The sequence below is a fragment of the Symsagittifera roscoffensis genome, chromosome 4 (genome assembly GCF_963678635.1).
Source record: "Symsagittifera roscoffensis chromosome 4, txSymRosc1.1, whole genome shotgun sequence".
Taxonomy (NCBI): domain Eukaryota; kingdom Metazoa; phylum Xenacoelomorpha; order Acoela; family Convolutidae; genus Symsagittifera; species Symsagittifera roscoffensis.
In genome coordinates this window covers 9,974,849-9,998,378 of record NC_087065.1, presented here as the reverse complement: position 1 = coordinate 9,998,378, position 23,530 = coordinate 9,974,849, and the positions used below count along the sequence as shown (strand labels likewise).

At 37.8% G+C, this 23,530-nt stretch overlaps 1 protein-coding gene across 2 annotated transcripts; it reads right to left on the bottom strand.

The window, feature by feature from the left end:
- Nucleotides 1-5,080: 5,080 nt before the first annotated feature.
- On the bottom strand, nt 5,081-23,313 carry LOC134844277 (uncharacterized). Of its 2 annotated transcripts, none has more exons than XM_063860881.1 (3): nt 22,650-22,892; nt 14,325-14,656; nt 5,081-5,809 (listed from the first exon to the last, which is right to left on the bottom strand). In XM_063860881.1, exons 1-3 carry the CDS (start codon nt 22,687-22,689, stop codon nt 5,255-5,257), a joined length of 927 nt encoding a protein of 308 aa, XP_063716951.1. In that variant the 5' UTR covers nt 22,690-22,892; the 3' UTR covers nt 5,081-5,254. The 2 variants fall into 2 exon arrangements, with proteins under 2 accessions (XP_063716951.1, XP_063716950.1); XM_063860880.1 differs by lacking the exon at nt 22,650-22,892 and adding an exon at nt 22,916-23,313 and having other exon boundaries at nt 5,082-5,809.
- Nucleotides 23,314-23,530: the final 217 nt, after the last annotated feature.

The window sequence follows — 23,530 nt, the reverse complement described above, 5'->3', positions numbered from 1 at the left end:
ACTTTTTGCTTTTCCGCCACCCGATTTTCCATCTAGTAATGTAACATCAGGCATGAATTCCGACACTAATTCACACATCTCAGTTTTATATTCCATCTCACAACTCAATAACCCGAATATTGAAACCCCCGATGAATTTGCCGACTCAGAACCATCCCCATCCAATAATTTTCATAACTCTTCTAATTTTTCTCAACCCCCTTTTCAACCCATATTATCCAATAACCCTGACCCAATCACTCCCACACCCTCTTATGCTTCCCAAGTTACCCCAACCTACTCCTCATACCATTCTGACCAATCATCTCATTCTCCAGACACCCCCCGAATCTCCCCAGAGCTAGATAATTTTATTACCCTTCAACAACAACCCTACCACCTTAATACCCCAACCATAAACCAAATCTCCTCCACAATAAATTCATCCAACCCCCCTACCCCTACACCCTCTTCAAATTATACTGAATCATTAGCACCATCATCCACATCAACTGAATCTTCACTCAACACTAATAGAGCTTACCGCACTTTTAAAAGAAAGTTCCCCAACCATCCTTTCCCAGCAAAACCAGGAACAGCCCGTGAATACATCAACCACCCCAAGCATACTAACACAAAAGAATTTTTAGCCTTCACCTTACCCTCATTCCCACAATACACCTTAAACACCCCCCACGACACTAACGAAACACGCAACTTTGTAGATGAATACGTTTTAATGCCCACTCTCTCTTGGACCTCATATTATCATTTTACTAATCCTCTTTGCTTACCTTTATCTAACACTCACATCGATATAGAGCGAAATACGGACATGCTATATCGACTCACTACACCACTAACCGCTAGACAATTTACTTACGTTGGATATAAAAAATCACTAAAAACACACACTGCACCTAGAGCTAACGAATATACACTCGAATACTATGATCACAACATCATCAGAGCTAACCAAGATCAATTCTTAGACGACGATCGCTTCGCTAATCCACAAATTACCGAGAAATTTTTCATCAAGACACCATATATATTCACACTAAACATCTTCGACCGAAAGTTTGATCACATTATTTCAGAAGCACTAACAGACACACAAGCATACGAAAGTTTTAAAGAACGCTTCCAAATATTTTCACTAACCTTTCATTTCCTTGCACCACACGAAAGAGATTTACACTGCTCACACGATATTATGTTGCGCACTAAACAAACCCACACATATAGTTATTATCGCTTCATCCAAAATCACTTTGACCTACACACACCCTCTAGACAACCACACCATCGTTTTCAATTCATTAATTCCAAATACACTTCACCATTTTTCCTAAATTTCACATATTGTATTAAAGACACTAACCTCCATGGTATTCTTCGTAATTATGACCCCATAACCCAAATGTACATCTTCTGTCCCATCACCAAGACCTTCAACGCCGAAGAATCCCGACCCTTCCTTATCCCGCACGAGTTTGTACAACCCATAGAAATCCCAATTTTAGAATTCATCCACAACACTAAATTCAATCACAAATTATATAATCTAATCCAAAACACACCTTATGAGTTTGCAGTTGGCACTGAAGAACTAACCACTATTAAGGCACTTCAATTGCTTTGGCCACTGCTTCAGACTAAAAATATCATCCGCATCTTAGCTAAACTACTAACAACTTCAGAACTAATTCACGACATCTTCCCCCACGGTTTTTTCCCCGACGACTAACAGGTAAGTATGAATTAAATGAATATTACTAACTAATTAAAATATTAAAAACTCACCATTCTTTATCCATGTTTTCTTTAGATTTTTAGTCTTCATCCGACGATCACCTACAAAAACCACAAAAAAACAAATAAAGATCGCAAATTTCATCAAACAGATTTCAACAATTCTATTAATCTCTTACACTTATAAATTTATAAATTTAATACCAATGCAGTAAATTCATTTCTAAAATTTTCCCCACAAGCAGTAAATCTAATTATGATGATAATTTGTAACTTAAAATTCCCCCATAACTAGCAGTAAATTTCCAAATTCTATGCAGTAAATTAATAAAATGCAAATGCAGTACTAACCTTTTGATATTCTCATTCATTCGCACAGAAATTCTATCCACACTCGCACAGCTCGCCCACGAAGAATTGTTTAAAATAATGAATTTCAGTTTCAAGTTTTCACACTCAACAACTCTAACATATAATAACATGTTTCAAACCTTCCTTTAACCCGGTTGGAAAGGAATCATATACTAAACAAAACTAACCAACGCAGCTCACTAAATACCACAAATCATAGAATAACAGCATGACTAAGAAAAGGAAACCAACGGTACCCAAACCGGATTAACCCAGTTTAAAACTGGATAATTTATTCTTTTGAAGACTATTATAAAGTCTAAGAAAGAAATAATAAAACACAAAAAAGTCGAAAGACAAACCCATACCACAAACAATTTGATTTTTGGAAAAAGGACATAACCAACAAGACATAAGAAAAACCACAACAAACCCAACATAAAACGTTGTCACATAACAGGACCCCTCACAAAAACCGCATGAAATCATACTCCCACTCCTGGCCTAACCCACCAGGAAGGACGTCCTGAGCATGCTCTATAGCCGGCCTAACCCACCGTGCTACATCCACGCTTTGTGACCACACCTCTATTTTTAATAAGAGCTACTCAAGTGTGAGTAACTCTTCAAAATAACCGAACTAAAACAAAAAGCTTTTGTGAAAACAACTAACTAAAATCATAACTAAAAAATATTAAACTAATAAATGTTTTATAAAATGTAAATTACATTATGCAATACATAGATCAGAATACAACACCAAGGACGAACATCCAAAGACAAAACGACCCCACTACACTCGAGAGAGAATGACCAACCACAATCGATATGCCACTCACAATCACAACTCAAAGGATTTAGAGTACGACTTGACTTCGCAGAAAAGGACTTCATTGAACTAGACCAATGACCACCTCGATGTTCAAGTATACGTACAGATCCGAGTAACCAGGCATCCCCTCCACGCACAATCTCCACGCCATTCCCAAACTAGATCAGACACAAAAGAAGTTCTCCACGCAGAACAGAAAAACCTGACATAGCCAACCATTCTGAAATCAGATTTGAGTTTGTTGCAAAGACTTAGTCGTTGTCACTAGAAGACACAACGTCTTATGTCACTAACTCCAGCTTCCTGGAACTTCTTTAACAAAAAGGAAACAGAAGAAATAAGATGTTCGCCAAACACCAACTTCCATCATCCATCCTTCGAATTGCAGAAGAACTATTCTAAAAAACTCTGTAAAACCCGGATGGGTGGAACCTGATCTAAACTACATTTTATGATTGGATAATTTAGATATTTTACCAATGTAAAGTATTTAATATTAACCAATCATGATCCATCTAACTAACAACCCACTTATTTGTAAGTGCTGAAGTTACTTGTAATTTCAGCACCAGAGAGATTTGAATTTAACTTAGAAATTAGTTGGACTCTCCCGAGCACTTCAGCAGCCGCAATAAACCAGTATACCCTAGATCTATTGAGCCTAGCAGAGACTAGTTAAACAACCTGAGACTAGATAGTATAAGAGTAAGATTAGGATCGGTATTAGACTAAGAAGTTGCACGAATCTATCCGGCCGAAAATAAGATAGCGTGACGAGCAGACGGTGTACCCTATCCGAAATTACTCTATGAGTTAACCAACTCGGTCCTAACTCAGAGCTCACATTTAGTCGATCCAATAAAAATCTCGATATAATTTTTAATTTTTATAGCATTATCCTCTCCTCATCACAAAATTTTTGAATTTTGAGGGCCTATAATTTACATGAAGGCGGGGCAATAATGGGTAAAAACCTATTTTCATATCTTTAAATGAAGCGAACATTTTCTGAAATTGATTGTTAGTTTAGATCGAATCGAATTTTTTCGCTACCAGGGAGCAAAAAAGGTTTCGGCTATCCGTGAACATTAAAATTTTCTACTATACGAGAACGAATTTAGTTTTCGGTTACCCGGGAAACATTTAATTTTGTCTAACCGGGTTTTCGGCTCCGAGACAATCCATCGTATCAATTTCAGAAAATTGTGTCGAAATTGTGTCAAAAATTGAAAGATCTAAGCAGTTTTTGTCTTGCTATTTCCTATTTCATGTCAACCCAACTCGTAAAAAAGCATTTAAAGTTGAAATTTAGCCTGAACTTATCAAAACAGCATTGTCTAATGAACACTTTTCGTATATAGCTCATTCTAATCTTCGCGTATTATGTAGAAACAACAACTAAAAAATAATCAAAAAATCACAAAAACCTCAACTTATAAATTGATAACAAAACTTGGAAAAATTCTATTCTAATTCCTCGCCTTGAAAAGAAAATATTTCTTCTCGAAACACGTACATTACAAAAATTCACATGACTCTTTCAGCAAGTTTCGAATCCCTAAAATATCACTCCCTCACACCCTTAAGAGATACTGCGTAACAAGCAACAACTCCTAACAGTCGATTAAGAGCAAACACTGATTCAAGTGCACAATACCACTCGTTCCGAATGTAAGTAAGCTCAGTGGAGCTAGCAATCGCTATTTGCCAAAGCCGTGATACGAATTTTCAGCCGGCTTCTTGACAGATTCTCCAACTCGATGGTATCCTACCCTACGTCCTCAACAAAACTCCGTGCCACCATGGCTATAAGTCAAGGGTACATAAGGGATACACGAAAGACACACCAGTTTAAAAATTTCATAATTTGATTTCATTCTGACATATTATTTGGCGTTTGTCTGAAAATCCAATTTAGATCATTTGAGCCCAACTTGGTTTTTTGCTCTTGACCTCAAAGTCCAATTTAATTCATTTCAACGTGGCTGAAAACGTGGCTATCTTATATCCTTCTTTTTAAAAGGTGAATAAGATGTGACTTGAAGCCTTAATCTTTATCAATGAACAAATTATATGGATTTCCTGCTTCATTTTCCGGGCTGAAAGAGAAGGAAGTCTAAAATAGATTTTAATTATATACTTCACAACCCTCCCAATATAGTCCTCAAAATCAACCGTGAACAGATTTGATGCGACTGCGCTAACAGAAATAAGAGAGCCATGTTTCTCAGATCTTCGTCGAAATCAATGAGTAGTTATTTAGTGGAAACTGAAAAAAAATCTGCACAAATAAAAACTTTTTTGTTACAATTAATAGAAACTTTCGTATAAGAAAATTCAAAACAAGTCCGCGTGTTTTTTAAGTTTACTAGCAAGTTCAGGCCTGCGTTCATTGCGACTTGCAGTTTCTGATAAATCTGGGAGCAGACAACCTTTCTCCACCACTAAGTTTTTCCTCTTGAACTTGTACACGAGATCAATCAGTTTATATGGCATCTTGAATCCATCGTGGTTCCATACTTTTCTAAACTCAACTGATCCATTGTATTCTTTCAAAAGTGCATCGTTTGCAGATTCAACTGAAGTAGCTTGAAACTGTTCAAACTTGATATAATAATCAGAAATCATAAGGATATAATTTCTAACAAAAGTGTCCAAGTATACAGGTACAGTCAGCAGCAAAATAGCTTCATAACTCCTCACAAGGGACTTTAATTTGAAGAGAAATTTCAGCATTTCCTGGTGATTGCAATCTTCAGTTTCTGGATAAGCCATGCAGATTCTTGTCAATGTGTTTTCTTGCTTGGTATCTCGTATTTGCGATTCAAGTACTCGCTTCAATGTTTCAACTGTATCAGGTTCTGCCAGGTTAATTGTCGAGAAGCTCGTTTGCTTAAACAAGAAAAAAAAAAGCAAATTTAGACCATTTATTTTTAAAGCTGGGCAGAAAAAAGAACGAGTGTGAATAGGATACAACAATACCTTTTTGAATCAAATTCATGAGTAAAAACAAAATCACAACCCTAATGCTTTTATAATATCTAACAAATCAATTCTGCAAAAAAGAAAGTCTCGTAAAAATGACTTCAAAGAATTAAAAATCATCAATCAAGCAAATGATTTACGACAATGACCAGTTCTAGAAAGAATTAACATCATAGTCCCCTTTTTGTCAGTTAAAAACAACCAAAGAATGAACACAGCAAGAGATGATAATGAAGTTCACATCAAATCAATTTTTCCAAAAAAATGTCACAGAAGCTTCAAATCAGAAGTTCTCGGAAACATGCAACACTTACATCCTTTGCAAATCCATAAAAGGTATTCAAGACAATTTGATGAACATATCTTGAATGTCACTTTGTTGAAGTCAAATTTATTACTCATTAGTTCGGAACAAATCATGCTATTATTAAAAGATTTTACCGCATTTTTCTTTAATTCATGTGAGACAATTCATGTCATGAATATCCTCGGGGGAGGGAGATCTTATTTGGAACCGAAGGGGAAGGAGTTGAGCCAAGTTTTTTTGTTGTTGTTGTTGTAATACAATTAAAGTGGTCTTAAATCTTCTTTTTTGGGGTTACGAGGGCAAGTTTCACCGCTGGTCTCGTTAAAGTACCTAGGGCTGTTTTCAGTTTACACGATCGTGCGATGCCATCCGAGCCGGTAAAAACTTCTAACACTCGACCCAGTGGCCAGATGCCTCGTGGTGTAAAGTCCTCAAGTATCCACACGAGGTCATCCTTTTCGAGTGGTTCCTCGGGTTGCGTCCATTTAGTCCTTCTGATGAGAGTCGGAGCGTACTCTTTAAGTAGACGCCTCCAGAAGCTGTCAAGTCTATCTTTTGCTCGCTTCCAGGACTTGTTGGACAGTTTACTGGTAGATGCTTCGTAGAAGGCTGCTGCTGGAGCGTAGACGAATGGACGACCCATTAAGAAGTGGTTGGGTGTCAGTGGAAGTTCGTCGTCAAGGTCGCTACTGACATGAGTTAGCGGACGTGAGTTGAGGATTGCCTCGGTCTCGGCTACGATAGTAGCAAATAGATCTCTTGATAGTCGATCAGAACCGAGATTTAGTAAGAATGCTCGTTTTATCAATGAGACGAGTCGCTCCCACATGCCGCCAAAATGGGGGGCAGCCGGAGGATTTAGGCGCCATTCAACATTGTGGATTTGTAGCGTTTCAGTTAGGGTGGTTTCGTTGAAGTTGATTGGTTCTGAGCGTAGTTGTTTACGCGCGCCGACGAAGTAAGTAGCGTTGTCAGAGATTAAAAGCTTAGGTGTGCCTCTCCTAGCAATAAAACGTCTAATTGCCGTTATACAGTTGTTCGTAGTAAGGTTGTCTGTCGATTCCAGGTGAACCGCGCGAGTAGAGAGGCATGTGAAGAGGCAAATATAGCTTTTTTCAGTTGTATCCTTTGTTGCTATGTAGAATGGCCCGATATAGTCAATTCCTGTGTTTTTGAACGGAAATGGGTCGTCAGACGGATCGTCGAAACGAGTTGGCGGCAAGTCGGCCATGAGTGGATGTAGCCCTTTGCCTTGGAATCTTCTGCAGAGAAAGCAGTTATGTCTTATCTGTCTGAGTGTTTTTCGGAGCCCAATGACAAAACTTTGTTGCAGGTAGTTGCGAATGTACTCAGTGCCGTGGTGCATGCAGCGGCGATGAGCGCTCTCGATCATCATACGCACAATTGGGTCCTTTGCGTTAAGAATTATTGGATACTTTGTTGCGTCCGGTAAAGGTGAGTTTCGTAGTCGTCCTCGCGCGCGAATAACACCGTTGTCGAGAAAAGGTGACAGCTGTTGCAGTTTGTCTTTGTTTTCAACTTGTTGCTTGGTTCGTAGTTGATTGTAGGTGTCACCAAAGGTGTCACCAAAGGACTGTTGATAAAGGAGGAGCTTAGCTTTTTCTAGGTCTTCCATAGTGGTAGAACGTTTGCCGTTTCCCTTAAGTGTATCGACAAAAACTATAACCCGAGCTGTGACCCGAACTAATCGAAACCAATCTGAAAACCTGGAAGAATCGAATAAGGGTGTAGTTGAGGGGCTAACCGTTGTAGCATTACTTTGTTCCATTATTTCGTTGCTCCCCCAAATAGGCTCATTGTTGAGTAGAAATTGTGGTGCATCCAACCAGAGCTTTGCTACGTCTTTAAGTTCAATTCCTCGTGTAGCACTGTCTGCTGGGTTGAGTCTACCAGGTATGTGTTTCCATTGTTCGGCTTTGCATAAAGTAAGTATTTCACCAACTCTGTTTGCGCAGTAAGTTTTCAGTTTACCAGGTGAAGCGATCCAGGACAAAACAGTAGTGCTATCCGTCCAAAAGTGACTGGAGTGGGGCTTTAATCGCATTTCATCAGTAGCGAACTTGCATAGCCGAGCACCCATAAGGGCGGCTTGTAATTCCAGTTTAGGAATGCTCTCTTGATTCAGTGGTGCTACCTTTGTTCTGCCAATCAAGAAAGTAGCGTGTATGCCAGAGCTACAAGCAGTTCGGAAGTAGATGCACGTAGCCATTGCGTCTTGCGACGCGTCGCAGAAAATATGAAGCTGTATATCACTAGGTGACAGCTGTGGACCAAGTAAGCGCGGCAGTCTAACAGGGGGTACTTGTTTGCATTGGTCAACCCATTTGTCAATTATCGGAACAAAGTCACTGGGCACAGTTTCGTCCCAAGAGATACCAGACTTCCACAAGTTTTGCAGAAGAATTTTGAGTTTTATGACAAACGGCGCTAGGATGCCTAAGGGGTCAAAAACCCTTGCTACTGTAGAGAGAACTGTTCGGAGTGTAGATGATGTAGTATTATTTAGCTTGGTTGTTGGTTGCATGAATATCGTATCGTCAGTTGTGTCCCATTTGACACCCAGAACACGATGCACTGTAGCATTAGTAGAAACTTCGCCTCCATCGATGGAGTAGATCGCGTCATTAGTGTTAGATACGAACTTAGTTAGGTTGAATCCCCCCTGTCTTAGGGAGGATTTTAGTTGCGTAGTAGAGTCTCTAGCCTCGTGTGTCGTGTTGAACGAGTGAACGAAGTCGTCCATGGAAAAGCTTTTGTGAAGCAGTTGAGCAACACTGGGTTTGGTTATGCAGTAATCGGCAGCTGTTTGATGAAGCGCAAAGATTGCAATGGATGGTGAGCATTTTGCACCAAAGATAAGTCGCGTGTATTGGTATTGTTTGATACCATTTTTAGTAGGCCAAAGGAAGCGAAGCGCATTTTGATCTTCATCTTTAATACCTATTTGCATAAATCGTAGTTTTTCCCGGAATCGTAGTAGAAGTCCAAACATGTTGTTCAGGAGGTCAGGTCCAGTTTCGAGGCAAGAGTTCAGCGAGACGCCTTTGTACGTTGAGGCGGCGTTGGCCACTCTGCGTACCTTTCCGGGCTTGTTTGGATTAGTTACAGGGTGATGTGGGAGGTACCAAAGTAATTCAGGTTGTGGGTATTGGAAAGTAACGGGCTTGACGTAGTTATTTTCCAGGTCGGTAGTAAGCGATTTCTCATAGAGTTGCATGGTTTCAGGGTCTTTTCTGAGCCGTTTTTGTAGCGATAGCAGTTGAGCTTTAGCTACCGGATAATTGTTTGGCAATTTTATTTCGTTTTTCCAGAGCAGATTTATTTTGTAGCGATCTCCATCGTGCTCAATACTTTTTTCCATAAATCTTAGTTGTCGTTTGCTTTTATCAGAGTATGTAGCTTTGTTATCTTCCTGGATGCCTGATCCTTCTACTTTCCAGAAATTTTCCACTAATTCAGTGAGATTAGCGTCTTCTTGATCATTTAAGTCAATGAAGTTAGTTGAGTGTGAACTTGGTCCGGAACTATTAGATTTCTGGTTGAGTGGGCCAGTGATCGTCCAACCTAGTAGGTTTTTTACAGCGTAGGGGGTGCCTGTAGGACCTTTTCTGATATCGCGCTCCGCTATATTCCAGAAAGCATCTACGCCAAGCAATATTTGAACTGTGTTGTCGCCTAGTTCAGGAAAGTTGACAGGTCGAAGGTGATTGTAGAGTGAGCACGTTTTGTTAAGGTTGTTTGCGTCGATAGCGTCAAAACTCAGAGCTTCAACTGAATAGACTGATTGTAGGGTGAAAGTAGGTTTTGTAGCGTTATGTGGTCCGATACTAAGCCGGACCAGCGAGGAGGACACTTTGTCCTTACTGAAAGCACCTCGTACGCTAAGCTGTAGTTGTTGGCTTGGTTTGCACTGAAGTGTTTCAGCTGTTTTGCTGAGGATATATGAGCAGCTGCTGCAGTTGTCGAGTATGGCGTAGCAATCTAGTTTGATGCCATTGTTAAACAGTGTTACCGGCATAAATTGTAACTGATTTCTGATGTTGTTTATATTTTGGATTGGATCCTCAGCTTGTTCCGAGGGCTTGGTTACTGTAGTGCCAAGCTGCATGTTATTTGATTTTTGGTTGTGCGTTTGAAACGGTTTTTTGTCGATGTGTAGAGTTGAATGGTGTTTCCCTCCGCAGTTGTTGATGAAACATCGCTTAGACGATGTGCATTCACTAAATCTGTGTTGGCCTAAGCAGTTGAAGCACAGCTTATGTTGCTTCACCAGCTCTGCCCGTTGATCTACGGGAAGTTTCAAAAAGTCCGGACATTTTCCAACGTAGTGAACTTGGTTATCTATTGGACATGTTAAAGTTGTTGGTCTTGCTGATATGCCTGAAGATTTGTCGTAGTTTTGCCTTGACATAGAAGTAAATTGGTTGGGTCGGCTGTCGGGTTGTTGTTGCTTCATAGGTTGGCGATTTCGTCCCGCTTGGTTTGGAGTCGACGGGTCTATGTCCAGGTTCTCGCATGCTCGCGAGTAGTTATTGAGGTACTGCGTCAAGTCTTTGAGTGTAGCATAATCGAGATCGTGCAGCACGCAGTGTTCTTCCCACTTCATTAGTAGAGTTACTGGGAGTTTTGATCGAGCAAGTCGAGTCAGGTTACTAGAATTTAGATCAGCGGTGTAGCCGTTGAGTTCGAAGTTGTGGATTAGTTTCCGTAGGAAAGCAGCGTATCTTATGAAACCCTGTGGTTCGCTTAGTATCAATTTGTCAAACTTTTCAAGTTCCCTGATGAACGCTGACACCACATATTTTGGGTTACCGTATCTACGCACTAATTCAAGTATTGCCTGTTCATACTGAGAAGAATTGGTTCCGTAGCTCTCTATTAAAGATTTAGCATTATCAGTGCATAATGACTGCAAGTAAGTTATTTTTTCAACCGGGCTTAGGCGTGGGTTGTTGCCAATCGCAGTCTGGAAGAGTTCGAACCAGTTGTTCCACTCCAGTGGGTTGCCGTCAAACTTTTGTAGTTTTATATCTGGCAATTTGAATCCTTTCAAACTGTAGTTGATGGCAGTGGTCGGATGACTGGTAGTGTGGTTGGTGATTTGTCTTTGTTCATTATCGAAAAGGCTGTTGCGTTGTTGTTCGTGTGATTGTAGGATAGTCCTATGATGGTCGTTAAAGTGGTTGGTAACGAACTGTTCGGATGTAGTAGCAGGACTATTTGCAATTGAAGTTGTTAGCAGACCATATCGATTATTGCCAGTTGACATCTGGGCTTCAAGTCTTGAGTTGTCGTTCCAAATGTAATTTTCATTGGAAACTGGTGGAGGCGAGAAGTTGTATCGTAGTGGAGCTCGAAAGTTGAAAGTACGCGGGTTTGCAGACGGTGAGACTGATCTGAAATCAGTTGTAGAAGTAGTGATGACACCGTTGACTGTCTGATCCATAGCTCTGTTGTTTCCCGGTAGAGGTGGGAAACTGTAGCGTTGGGGAGCGTCTAAATCGAATGTACTCAAGCCGTAGGTGGATGTGTAAGTTGAGAAGTCGGCAGCCGTAGTACTGATGAAGTTGTTGGCCAAGTTTTCAGTAGTATTTGAGCTTCTTACTGGTACACTAGCTGTTGCAGATGTGCCTTGCACTCTAAGTGGGCTGTTAGACCTTGTGGAAACTGAACCATCGTTTGTTAAGACCTTTTCGTATTTTCTAACATTGATTAGTAGGTCGCACTTTCGTTTTCGTAGCGTTGAAGCAGTGTTGAGGCAGTCTTGTGCTTCCTGAGTAGAAAACGCGGCTAAGTCGTCTGCGAGCGTATCAAGCAGATCAAAACAAGTGGTTATCTCCTCAAAACTGAGTTTAACGTACTCGATTTCGCTTGAGTTGGCTATTTGCCTCGTTACTTCTTCCTCAAGCTCCTCGAAAGTACTGTAGCGGCGTCTCCATTGATTGAGTAGCTGTTGTAAGGTCGGCTTTGTTGGAGCCATTCAAGAAAGTAGTACAAAGAGTAGAAAATATGTATTAAAAGTTTACGAGCTCTGATGGCAGCGATCGCAAAGTAGTTCCGGTAATGAAGCTTTTATTCTGAGCTTTCAAGGTTTTTACTATAAGTTACGTTTAATTTTTTGTTTAAGTCAACCAGCCAGAGGGTTAACCCGGTGGTTAATTAAACAAAGTGAGCTACAGCTCACGCAGTTATGAGCTTTTTAATTATGGTTAAGGACTAAGCGGTGAAAGTTTCTTCTTTTTTTTTTTTAAGAGTTCAAATGAGTTAAAAAATTTTTGAGACTTTCAAAATTTTTGTAAAACTTTTGTAGATGTGGCTAGTAAAACCTTTTTTAAATATGGGTTTAAAGAAAACGTTTCGGAAAAATAGGCTTTTGAAAATTCGCAGCAGCTAGTTTTGGGCTAGAAAGTTTTGGCTATCGGGTTTTGGCTATCAGTATTTTTTTGTATAAGTGGGAACCTTGTTTTTTTTTTGTGTTTAGGTACTACCTTAGTACCCCGAGGATTAAAATCAAATTGACCAATTCAGCACTAAGATTTCACATTGGAGGTTGTAGATTTCGTAAAAAAAAACTGTACGAAAGCTTAGCACAATTAAAAAATCTAGCACAGTGTGGGTTTTGGCTGACAAGTACAAGCACAATGATTTATGATTGAGGGGGAGATTTACTGAAAATTTTATTCAGGCCTGTTTTTTTCAGTTTTTGGTCTAGAAGTTTTGTAGATTGACTATAGTTTTCAAGCATAAGCACAAAATGGATGTGAAAAAAAATGTTTTTGAAATGGATCTAGCCTGACTTGGCACTTGAGGTAGACCGGCACTTGGGCTCTGACTATGGCACTTTTGGTAGACCGGCACTTGGGCTCTGACTATGGTACTTGGTAGACCGGCACTTGGGCTCTGACTATGGCACTTGGTAGACCGGCACTTGGGCTCTGACTATGGCACTTGAGGTAGATTGGCACTTGGGCTCTGACTATGGCACTTGAGGTAGAACCGCTGGTTGGGTCCTGGGCTGCGCCTTGAAGTTGAGGGGGGCTGAGTTGTCCCTGTTGACTTACTGTAGACTTCGATATCTTTTTCAATTTTGGTCGCCAAATATTCAAGACAATTTGATGAACATATCTTGAATGTCACTTTGTTGAAGTCAAATTTATTACTCATTAGTTCGGAACAAATCATGCTATTATTAAAAGATTTTACCGCATTTTTCTTTAATTCATGTGAGACAATTCATGTCATGAATAAAAGGCTTACTGTCAAAAACTCATGCTCATAGAAACACTTGCGATTCAACACAAAAAATTTGATCGCGGATAGAAAAGAGTAAAAAAAATGGACAAAGCCAAAAGAAAGTTTCAATAAAAACTAAAAACTGATTGACTTTTCTGAAAATATACCACCTTAAAGGTATTGGAATTTGAATAATATTTAATGAAATGATTTTTTCTAAAAGTAGAGAAAACTGAGTAAAAACATTGGACAAAATTGCGGAGAACGGTAATTTTTAATTCCGCTGGAAATCTAAAAAACAAAACCCACTTTCGAACTTTAAAGTCATTCACGTGTTTTTTTTCGCGCCGATTAATAGCTTAATCTGCCTTTTCAGAATAAATTATATTATGGCAAAACTCTAGTTCCCCATTACGATTAAACTTGCTCTCACAAGTGAAAATTAGCCAGGGATGGCTCAAGCAACAACCACACTTTACGCGAGGAGCTCCAGATTCAGTCACAAGACTTAAACACTCAGCCACGAATGTTGGGTATATTTCAAATGCAAGCAGCAGTTTAATACAATGAGATAAATGCATCAATCATCTCAAGTCGATGCAATTTGATACTATAAGAAGTCTGCAGCATCTGATCGAATTGTAACTCGGGGTAATTTTTGAAATTCGTCCTGTTGAAATTAATACTATGGAACTGAAAACTGAGCTTCTAGATAAATCAAAAGTCAGACCAACAAAGTCAAACAAAAACTGAGCTATAACAAACGCTCAAGGCATTTTCCCGGAGAAAAAATGATCTAAGTGAAGGACATTGTCAAATTAGCTCACAGAAACTAAAAATGTATATAAGGAATATTCAAACCTTTTGTTCCGCTAATTTAAACAATTTGTCGAAATCGTATGCGATTCTAGCTTCTGTACTTGTTGCATTCGCTTTTCTGGAATATCTCCACGCAATGTGAAACTCAGTGTCCGCTGCACTTGATTGTTTCGGTAAGTCATCAATCTCTGGTTGTTTTGTTTTACAACTTGGAAGTTCCCAGTTTGGTACATCCCCGCTTACTACCAAATGGTCGCTGCTGTTGAAACCATATGAGAGAAAACACTTCGCAAATACATCTGAAGGACCTCGTCCAGCACTGTCCTCCGAGACCAGAAACGACCCAGGTGGGACGCCGCCGCACAAAAGTGCATCTGATAAAATTCAGTGCAATATACTATGATAGAACATCATTAACAACACATAGTAAAATCCAATGTGAACTACAAATTGTTTGATAAGTAATTTCTAGCAAACACGAATGGTAAGTAGTTTTCTCAAACTCTCGAAGTAAAAAAAATGCACCTTTAGAATTTTGAAAAAATCTGACGATGATGATTGGGACAGGAATTGAACGTTTTAATAGGCAATTAATTAACAATAGCAAATCGAAGATTGGAACAGAGTAATGAACGCAAGTAAACAAAAAAAACAATTTCGAATTTCAAAGAAAAAAATGGATGCCCTTGAAGCTCTTTGAATTTCTAGAACAATTTATGATTGTCGATTTTTTGAAAATATTAACCCAAATTGAGAAAACTGGATCAATAGGTAAAACTTATATTCCGCTAAGAATCTAAAAATTAAATTCCACTTTCGAAACTAGAAATCGTTCAAGTTTTTTTGCGCCATTTCCACGTTCGTATTGGGAGAGTGCTATTTACGTCACTTTCAGCAGATGAATTTCAATTGAACTCAAAAAGTGAATCTATACCTGAGTGCATTCATTAATGCATCAAAATGTATGAATGCACATCTATAGTTATTAGAGACTTCTAAAACTTTTCCTCAAAAAAAATCAGCAAGACCTATATAAGTCTTCACTACGTTCATTACTCTTAATAGTTTATAAGAAAAAACAAACTGTAAGCAATTGGCCAATTGCTTTGTAAATAGTACAAAAATTTCCAATAACATTCTCTAGAAAAGCTATTTTTATTCTTGTTTTGAGCAAACTTGTGTCGGTTTTGTGCGTCGTGTGCTGAGAAGCAATATACTAAGACTTAGAACAATGATAAATCAGGCATAATCAACTAGTTGTCTCAAAAAAAAACGCAGAAGCTAAACGGAGCTTCGAATCACTACATACAGGGCAAAAATGTAGCGTTGAATAATAGCGAAGAGAAAATGAGACGGTAACAACTAATTAAGTTGAAAAAACATGGTAAGATTTTTTAAAAATCAATTAAAAAAAAACAGTCGAAAAACACACAACCAACAGCATTAAATTGCACTAAGCTGAAGTTTTTACATATTTACACAGACGCGAAGCTTTGCTTCTCAAATACTAGCGAGAACACGACAAAAAGCAGCTATTACAATAAGAAAAATTAGAAACAAGACTCGAATAAGTAAAAAAAAAACGGCTATGGCTGAGATTCAACCTGCCACCTAGAGATTAAGAGTCTAACACACAAAGCCACGGACGCTAAATAAGCACCAAACACAAGCCACAAGTAAAGCAGAGAACAGATGCTATGCAATTTCCAATGCTACAGTGAAATTTTCAAAAAAGTGAACACTTTTAAAGAAAAAATTTTAATTGTGAGTTAGGTTTAAAACAGAAGGTTCGTAATAATACATTAAACTAATCCCTAGTGTAAAAACAAATAATCAATTTCTGTCCTTCAAACGACAAAGTAAGATACCTTTGGGTGCAAACGCAACCGGGGGGTTGCCTCTAAATTAAATGGGAAGATGCCTTGAAAATGTTAATGTCCAACATTAAAGCAAATTGATCTTCTAACAGATTTTTAAGAAAATCTGTTAACCGGGACAAGAAATCAGGTTCGCGATAAGAAAACCAACATAAAAAATCATTTTTAAGGTTTCCTCAAGGAGTGCAAAATTAAGCTTCGAAAACTATTTTTCTTGATGTAAAATTGAAAATCGTTCAAACCACGGCTGAAAGGTCTTTAATATGATATAACAATTAGCTCAACCAGATGAATGTTTGAGCAAATCAATCTTGCGTGGAAAAAACGGAAGAAAAAAACTAAAACAACTCGAAAATGAAGTTCGTCTTCACTTTTAGTGAACGAAGAAAACGGCGCAAAGTGGATGTATCCAATTTGAGAAAAGAAATAAAAAATGTTAAGTTCATTATGACTATAAAAAAACATATTCAGCAAGCACAAGCGAGAAAACGGCAAAGGGTAACTCTAAGGCGTCAAAAATAGAGAAATCAAATAATGAGCCTTGGAAAATCAAACTTATGCTATGTACTGGAATCCAGACCATGATAACGAGATTAGAAAACATTGGTCCTAGCAACTGCTCTACGGTCGCTTGAAAGTTGTCAAACACTTGCTGCTCAATAACCAGATTCAAAGATACACGGAGTAGCTTCGCACTACTTGCGATACAACCAAAAACTAAGACGAAAAAAAAGTTGAAAAAAAGATTAGGCGAACCAAAAAATTATATGTCGCGATAAAAGACAGCTGCTTAAGCTTGAAGTGCGTGTATAATATTTTTGAATTTTTTACTGATGCAATACGAAATTAGTAATTTCAAAAGTTGGACTTTGCCCACGACATTATTTGTTTCTCTACTAAAATAAGTGAGGAGTAAAAAAACTTTTAAGAAAAGTAAATTTTACCCAGAACATAACATTTCTCATAGCAAAAAATGAAAAAGTTACCGACTGTTTCTCAAAACTGTTTCTTCAAACATGCCAAACGAGAAATTCCAATTTTAAATTAGCAACAAAAAACTTACAGAGTGAAAACAAAGCCAACAATCTTGGAGCAGACACCAGTTAATCAAAAAAAGTTCAAAAAATGTAAAAAGATTCAGGTACCCCTGAAACTACAAAGAACCACACTTGCAACTACCATGATACTTGCTTACAGCAAATGAAACCCGTTATGTGACAACTACGTCGACAAAAAAGGCAAATAAAAGAAAGTCCGACAAATCATATTTTACCGTGAAAAAATTCAGAGCAAACACAGTTAAAAAACTATGTCCAGTCGGGATTCAAACCCTGGGCTCTAGGATGCACAGGATGCGGCTTTACCTCTATGCCAAGTGCGAAAAGAATCTAGAAGTTAATAAATTCAGAAAGCAAAAAAAATGTAAGCAAGTTCATTTCGGGAAAAAGAAGTCTAGCTCCAGAATGCAAAACATTTGTTTTCGCAAAGTTAAAAATGCTATTCGCACTATTCGGCACTTATAATTGCAACTTGTGTTGAAAAAAAGTCGATTCGTAATAAAATACTTCGCTCGCAATTGTAAACATCAAACAGACAGTATAGTGACAAAAAGAAGCAATAAACATCAGTAGAAAAACCGACAATTTGCAATGTTTTCAAACTGTTTGAATAAAAATCCCACTCATTGTGAAAGCGCAACTCGTGGATAAAAAAACAACAATGGTTTAAAACGAGGCGAAGCTGCGTTTCGCAAACACTAGCGAGAACACACAAAAAGCAGCTATTACAATGGGAAAAATTAGAAACAAGACTCGAATAAGTAAAAAAAAAACGGCTATGGCTGGGATTCAAACCTGCCACCTGGAGATTAAAAAACTAACACATAAAGCCACGGACGCTAAATAAGCACCAAACACAAGCCACAAGTAAAGCAGAGAACAGATGCTATGCAATTTCCAATGCTACAGTGAAATTTTCAAAAAAAGAACACTTTTAAAGAAAAAATTTTAATTGCGAGTTAGGTTCAAAACAGAAGGTTCGCAATAATACATTAAACAAATCCCTAGTGTAAAAACAAATAATCAATTTCTGTCCTTCAAACGACAAAATAAGATACCTTTGGGTGCAAACGCAACCGGGGGGTTGCCTCTAAATTAAATGGGAAGATGCCTTGAAAATGTTAATGTCCAACATTAAAGCAAATTGAACTGCTAACAGATTTCTAAGAAAAGCTGTTAACCCGGACAAGAAAGCATTTGCTCTCGCAAAAAAAAAACCAACATAAAAAAAATCATTTTTAAAGTTTCCTCAAGTAGTGCAAAATTAAGCTTCGAAAACTAATTTTCTTGATGTAAAATTGAAAATCATTCAAACCACGGCTGAAAGGTCTTTAATATGATATAACACTTAGCTCAATCAGATGAATATTTGAGAAAATCAATTTTGCGTGGAAAAGAAGGAAGAAAAAAAGTCAAACAATTCGAAGATAAAGTTCGTCTTCACTTTTAGTGATCGGAAGAAAAACAGCGCAAAGTGGATTTGTACCCCATTTGAGAAACAAAAGAAAAAAAAATGTTAAGTTCATTATAACTACGAAAAAAAAACATACTCAGCAAGCACAAGCAAAAAAACGCCAAAGGGTAACTCTAAGGCGTCAAAAATGGAAAAATCAAATAATGAGCCTTGGAAAATCAAACTTATGCTATGTACTGGAATCGAGACCATGATAACGAGATTAGAAATCACTGGTCCTAGCATCTTCTCTAAGATCGCTTGAAAATTGTCAGACACTTGTTGCCAATTAACCAGATTGAAAGAAACACAGAGTAGAAGCGGAGCTTCGCACTACTTGCGATACAACCATAAATTAGGACGAAAAAACGAAAAATAGTTGAAAAAAAGATTAGGCGAACCAAAAAATTTGTGTCGCGATGAAAGACAGCTGCTAAAGCTTGAAGTGCGTGTTAAATATTTTTGAATTTTTTTTACTGATGCATTATGAAATGAGTAACTTCAAAAGTTGGACTTTGCCCACGACATTATTTGTTTCTTTATTAAAATAAATGAGGAGTAAAAATTTTTAAGAAAAGGAAAATTTAACCAGAACATAACATTTCTCATAGCAAAAAATGAAGAAGTTGCCGCTTCTGCAGAGCAGATTTTCACAACTTTTCCTTCAAACATGCTAAAACGACAAATTCCAATTTTAAATTAGCAACAAAAAAGTTACAGAGTGAAAACAAAGCCAACCATCTTGGAGCAGACACCAGTTAATCAAAAAAAAAATTCAAAAAATGTAAAAAGATTCAGGTACCCCTGAAACTACAAAGAACCACACTTGCAACTAGCATGATACTTGCTTACAGCAAAAGAAACCCGTTATGTGGCAACTACGTCGACAAAAAAGGCAAATAAAAGAAAGTCCGACAAATCATATTTTACCGGGAAAAAATCCAGAGCAAACACAGTTAAAAAACTATGTCCAGCCGGGATTCAAACCCTGGGCTCTAGGATGCACAGGATGCGGCTTTACCTCTATGCCAAGTGCGAAAAGAATCTAGAAGTTAATAAATTCAGTCATGAAGCAAAAGAAAAAAATGTAAGCAAGTTCATTTCGGGAAAAAGAAGTCTAGCTCCAGAATGCAAAACATTTGTTTTCGCAAAGTTAAAACTGCTATTCGCACTATTCGGCACTTATAATTGCTACTTGTGTTGAAAAAAAGTCGATTCGTAATAAAATACTTCGCTCGCAATTGTAAACATCAAACAGACAGTATAGTGACAAAAAGAAGCAATACACATCAGTAGAAAAACCGACAGTTTGCAATGTTTTCAAACTGTTTGAATAAAAATCCGACTCATTATGAAAACGCAGCTCGTGGATTAAAAAAACAACAACAAAGGTTTGGACAGAGGCGAAGCTCCGTTTCGCAAACAGTATCGAGAACCCGACAAAAAGCAGCTCAATAAAGTGTATGAAAAAAAGTGGTAGTAAGCCTCGAATTAGTAAGCCTCGGTTACTTATCGGATTCGAACCAGCAACCTAGAAATTATGAGTCTCGCACACTTACTTGTAAGCCATGGACGCTTAATAAGTAACAAACACTAGCCAATTATATAGAGGAACATTTTAAATTATCACTTGTAATCATATAGTAATCTGATGATCTTTAAAAATGAAGAAATTTGAGGAACGACCGATAGAAACTGTTGTTGCTGAGGATTTACAGCTAGCTGAAGGGCGCATGGTCCCAGTTGTAAAATATTAAAACTAAGTCCCAATATTTCTGCATCTGTTGCAATCGCAAGCGAGTTGGCAGGTGCAGACATTTGTTTCTGAAGGATTTCGCATATATTACGGGACGTCTTTTGGAAGAAGGCAGGTGGTATACCGTTTGGACCAGGAGACTTAGTTATATCTAGCGAGGATACAATGAGGTGAATTGTCATTTGTGAGTTGAAATTTGTTAATGTTGGATTTTCAGTTTCCAAATCTTTTGTACTGAATGATTTTTTGGAGTGAACACTGAATGGAGAACTCGTTCAGCATGTCGACTTGTTTGTTGAGAATGGTGCACTGAGATTCACCCCTAATCAGAATTTTTGGTAGACTGGGAGAATTCTTCAGACTTTTTGAGCGTTTGAAAAATAGATCTGTATTTCTGGAGTGAAGCAGTTTGTTCTGGTAGATTTCCTTGTCTTGTTCTTTCGATTATGGATCTAAATTTTCCAGTTTCGTTACTTGTTGTCTTCTATAATTAGTCGGCTTTACTTTGGATAGAATTCTCTGTGTGTTCAGTTTCTTCATTAAATTTGATGTGAAGTTAGAGATCCAAGGAGGAAGACGTTGTCTGTGCATTGTTCTTCTTGGAACATTAATCTCAATTGCTTTGTCGAGATGCTGGAGTAGCTCATCCTTCGTGTTGTTGATATCAGTATAACAGAGAGGCTCGAACGGATTTTTCAGTAGGTAATCATTTAATCCATCAGTCTGCTGCATTTCCGAAGCTTCTGAAATTTTGCAACACTGGCTTGCATTCGGTAACCGGGCATTCTAACGACAGATGAGAAGTTCCGTGATCAGTGCAATCATAAATTTTTGTCCTTTTTCCGTATTTAGAAAGCAGTTACGATAGAAAGCTTCATCCAGAATGTTCTGAGAGCAAGTCAGGTAATCAATGGCTTGTCTGAAGAGCTCATCTTCAAATAACTCAATTATCAAGTTTTCATCTTCATTTGGGCTTTCTGATGCTTTCCAATTTGCCTCAGGAAAATTTAGATCACCACAGATCTAAATTTTCAGATCTATACCATGAGTATCGCACACTAACCAGTGAGCCATGGCATGGACGCTTAATAACTAACAAACACTAGCCACATATAGAGGAACGTTTTAAATGATCAATTTTAAGTGCGAGTTAGTTAAGAAAAAAAGGCTCGAACCCAATCACTAACGCTTGCAAGCTGGCTACTGTAATCATATAGTAATCTCGTGATCTTTGAAATTGAAGTAATTTGAAGAACGACCGATAGAAACTGAGAATTATCTTTCTCGGTAAATAATTATATAATTTTCAAATTGCGGTCGATTTGCTGGGAAGGATGATCGCGATAGTGATTGAAATTACACAAAGAAAGCTCGATACTGATCAAAAACATCAGCTCAAAAACAAACTTTCGGAAAAATTCAAACCGAGCCTTTTTACGGGAAATGACTGGCCTACCTAGTAGCAAGTCCCGCAGGCTGGTTAAAATGACAGAACTTCAAAATTCAAAAAAAAATCGCTAGCATTCAACCATCTGTGTACACTGAGAAGGCTAGTCTAGTCTATGGAGGCAACTCGATTGCAAGACCTTTAGCTGCGAATTCACATAATAAAATTGGTGGTGAAAACAAACGGAATAAGAACTGTTTTTTTTTAATCAGATAAAACACTTTTACGAAGAAATCTTTAAAAATTTGTTCAAAATACTTGAAATTTAAAAAAGAATGTAGCTTTTCAAAAATTTCAAGCAAATTTGTGGTATGAAATTTATATTTTCAATCTTTGTTTTTATAGCCCTTATTTGTTATTATAGGAACTGATGCCCTATTTATCTCATATTGTGCAATAATTGAAAAAACTTTTACGAATTTTTATTAAATTACCAGTAAGGAACTACCAATTGACCAGTAAGAGAAAAAACAAATAAAGTTTTGAATATTTAAATTTAGCTGACTACAAGATTCAAATTACGGGAACATAAATTAGGGGAAAATTAGCTTTCAAAATGAAAAATAAAAATAACCGACTACGCGATTCGGACCACAGACCTCTCGATTATGAGCCATTGGCCCAGCAGCAATGCAGACCGCGTATAAAAAACACTTGTTACCAAAGTACTCGCCAAAGAAATTGAACTCAAAATGTGCAATTGAGATCGAGAAAAAATCGAATAACACAATAGATTGCTTCTGTAAAAACCCTTAACTCTAAGTGAAAGAGTATACCTGGTTGCATCATCGGTAATGGAATTGAACATCGTTTCATCAACTCACACGAGACAACTTTGTCTACGCAATCAAAACATTCATATCTTCAAAAAAATTTCGAATCTGTTTTACGATTGAAAGAGTATCTAGATGATAACCTTGTTTAGAGAAACCCAAAGTCCTGTACGAAACACATAGCGTCATAGTTTGTTATAATTCTACAAGTGCTCCAAAGATTAAATCAATCAACATCGTTTATGAGTAAAAGCAGCAGCAAAATATACCTACATATCCATTTCCAGTGCTTCTCGGCGTAACTTTGGGAGCAACAGATGCTACATGTTTATCAGCATTTCGATCAAATTTTGCAAAAGGCATCTGAAACTCTGAAAAAACTTCAACTGACTACGGTAAAAGCGGCAAAGTTGAATGACGAAGCTTGGCTTGGCATTCGAAACAGAGGGCGATAACTACCAAAAGATACATTTATAATAGGGCGCGATAATTGCAAAGAAAGAAGAAACTTTTATCTTCTTAGCAGTAACTTTGTAACATTCGCGTTGAAATTACAGTGACGGAAAATAGAAAGTTCCTATTGACGACTGGCTCACGTCAGATACCTTAATTCTATTCATTTTCGTCTAAAAGATAAAATAAGAAAAATCTACAGCCAAGTAGTGCACTGGAAACCAGTCTTCATGATCCTCGCAAAAAAAGAATTGGGTTTAACCTTATAGAAACTCTAAATAGAACCCTCAACTCGTTAACTGAAACACAAGAAAACACATACGCAATGCACGCAACAATGATATCCCTCACCTCATGCTATGTAAAACCAAATCGGAGCGATGGTTCGAAATCCAAAACTATAGCACGAAGGCTTAAGCAATGGCATAAGG

Bases quoted from the DNA above. Each gene is read 5' to 3' on its own strand.
- LOC134844277 (XM_063860880.1), bottom strand. From the start codon at position 23,009: ATGCCTTTTGCAAAATTTGATCGAAATGCTGATAAACATGTAGCATCT. The intron at 14,657-22,915 runs GTATATTTTGCT...GAATTTTATCAG, and splicing joins CACTGGAAATGGATATGTAG to ATGCACTTTTGTGCGGCGGC. The intron at 5,810-14,324 runs GTTTGAATATTC...TTCTTGTTTAAG, and splicing joins TTAAATTAGCGGAACAAAAG to CAAACGAGCTTCTCGACAAT.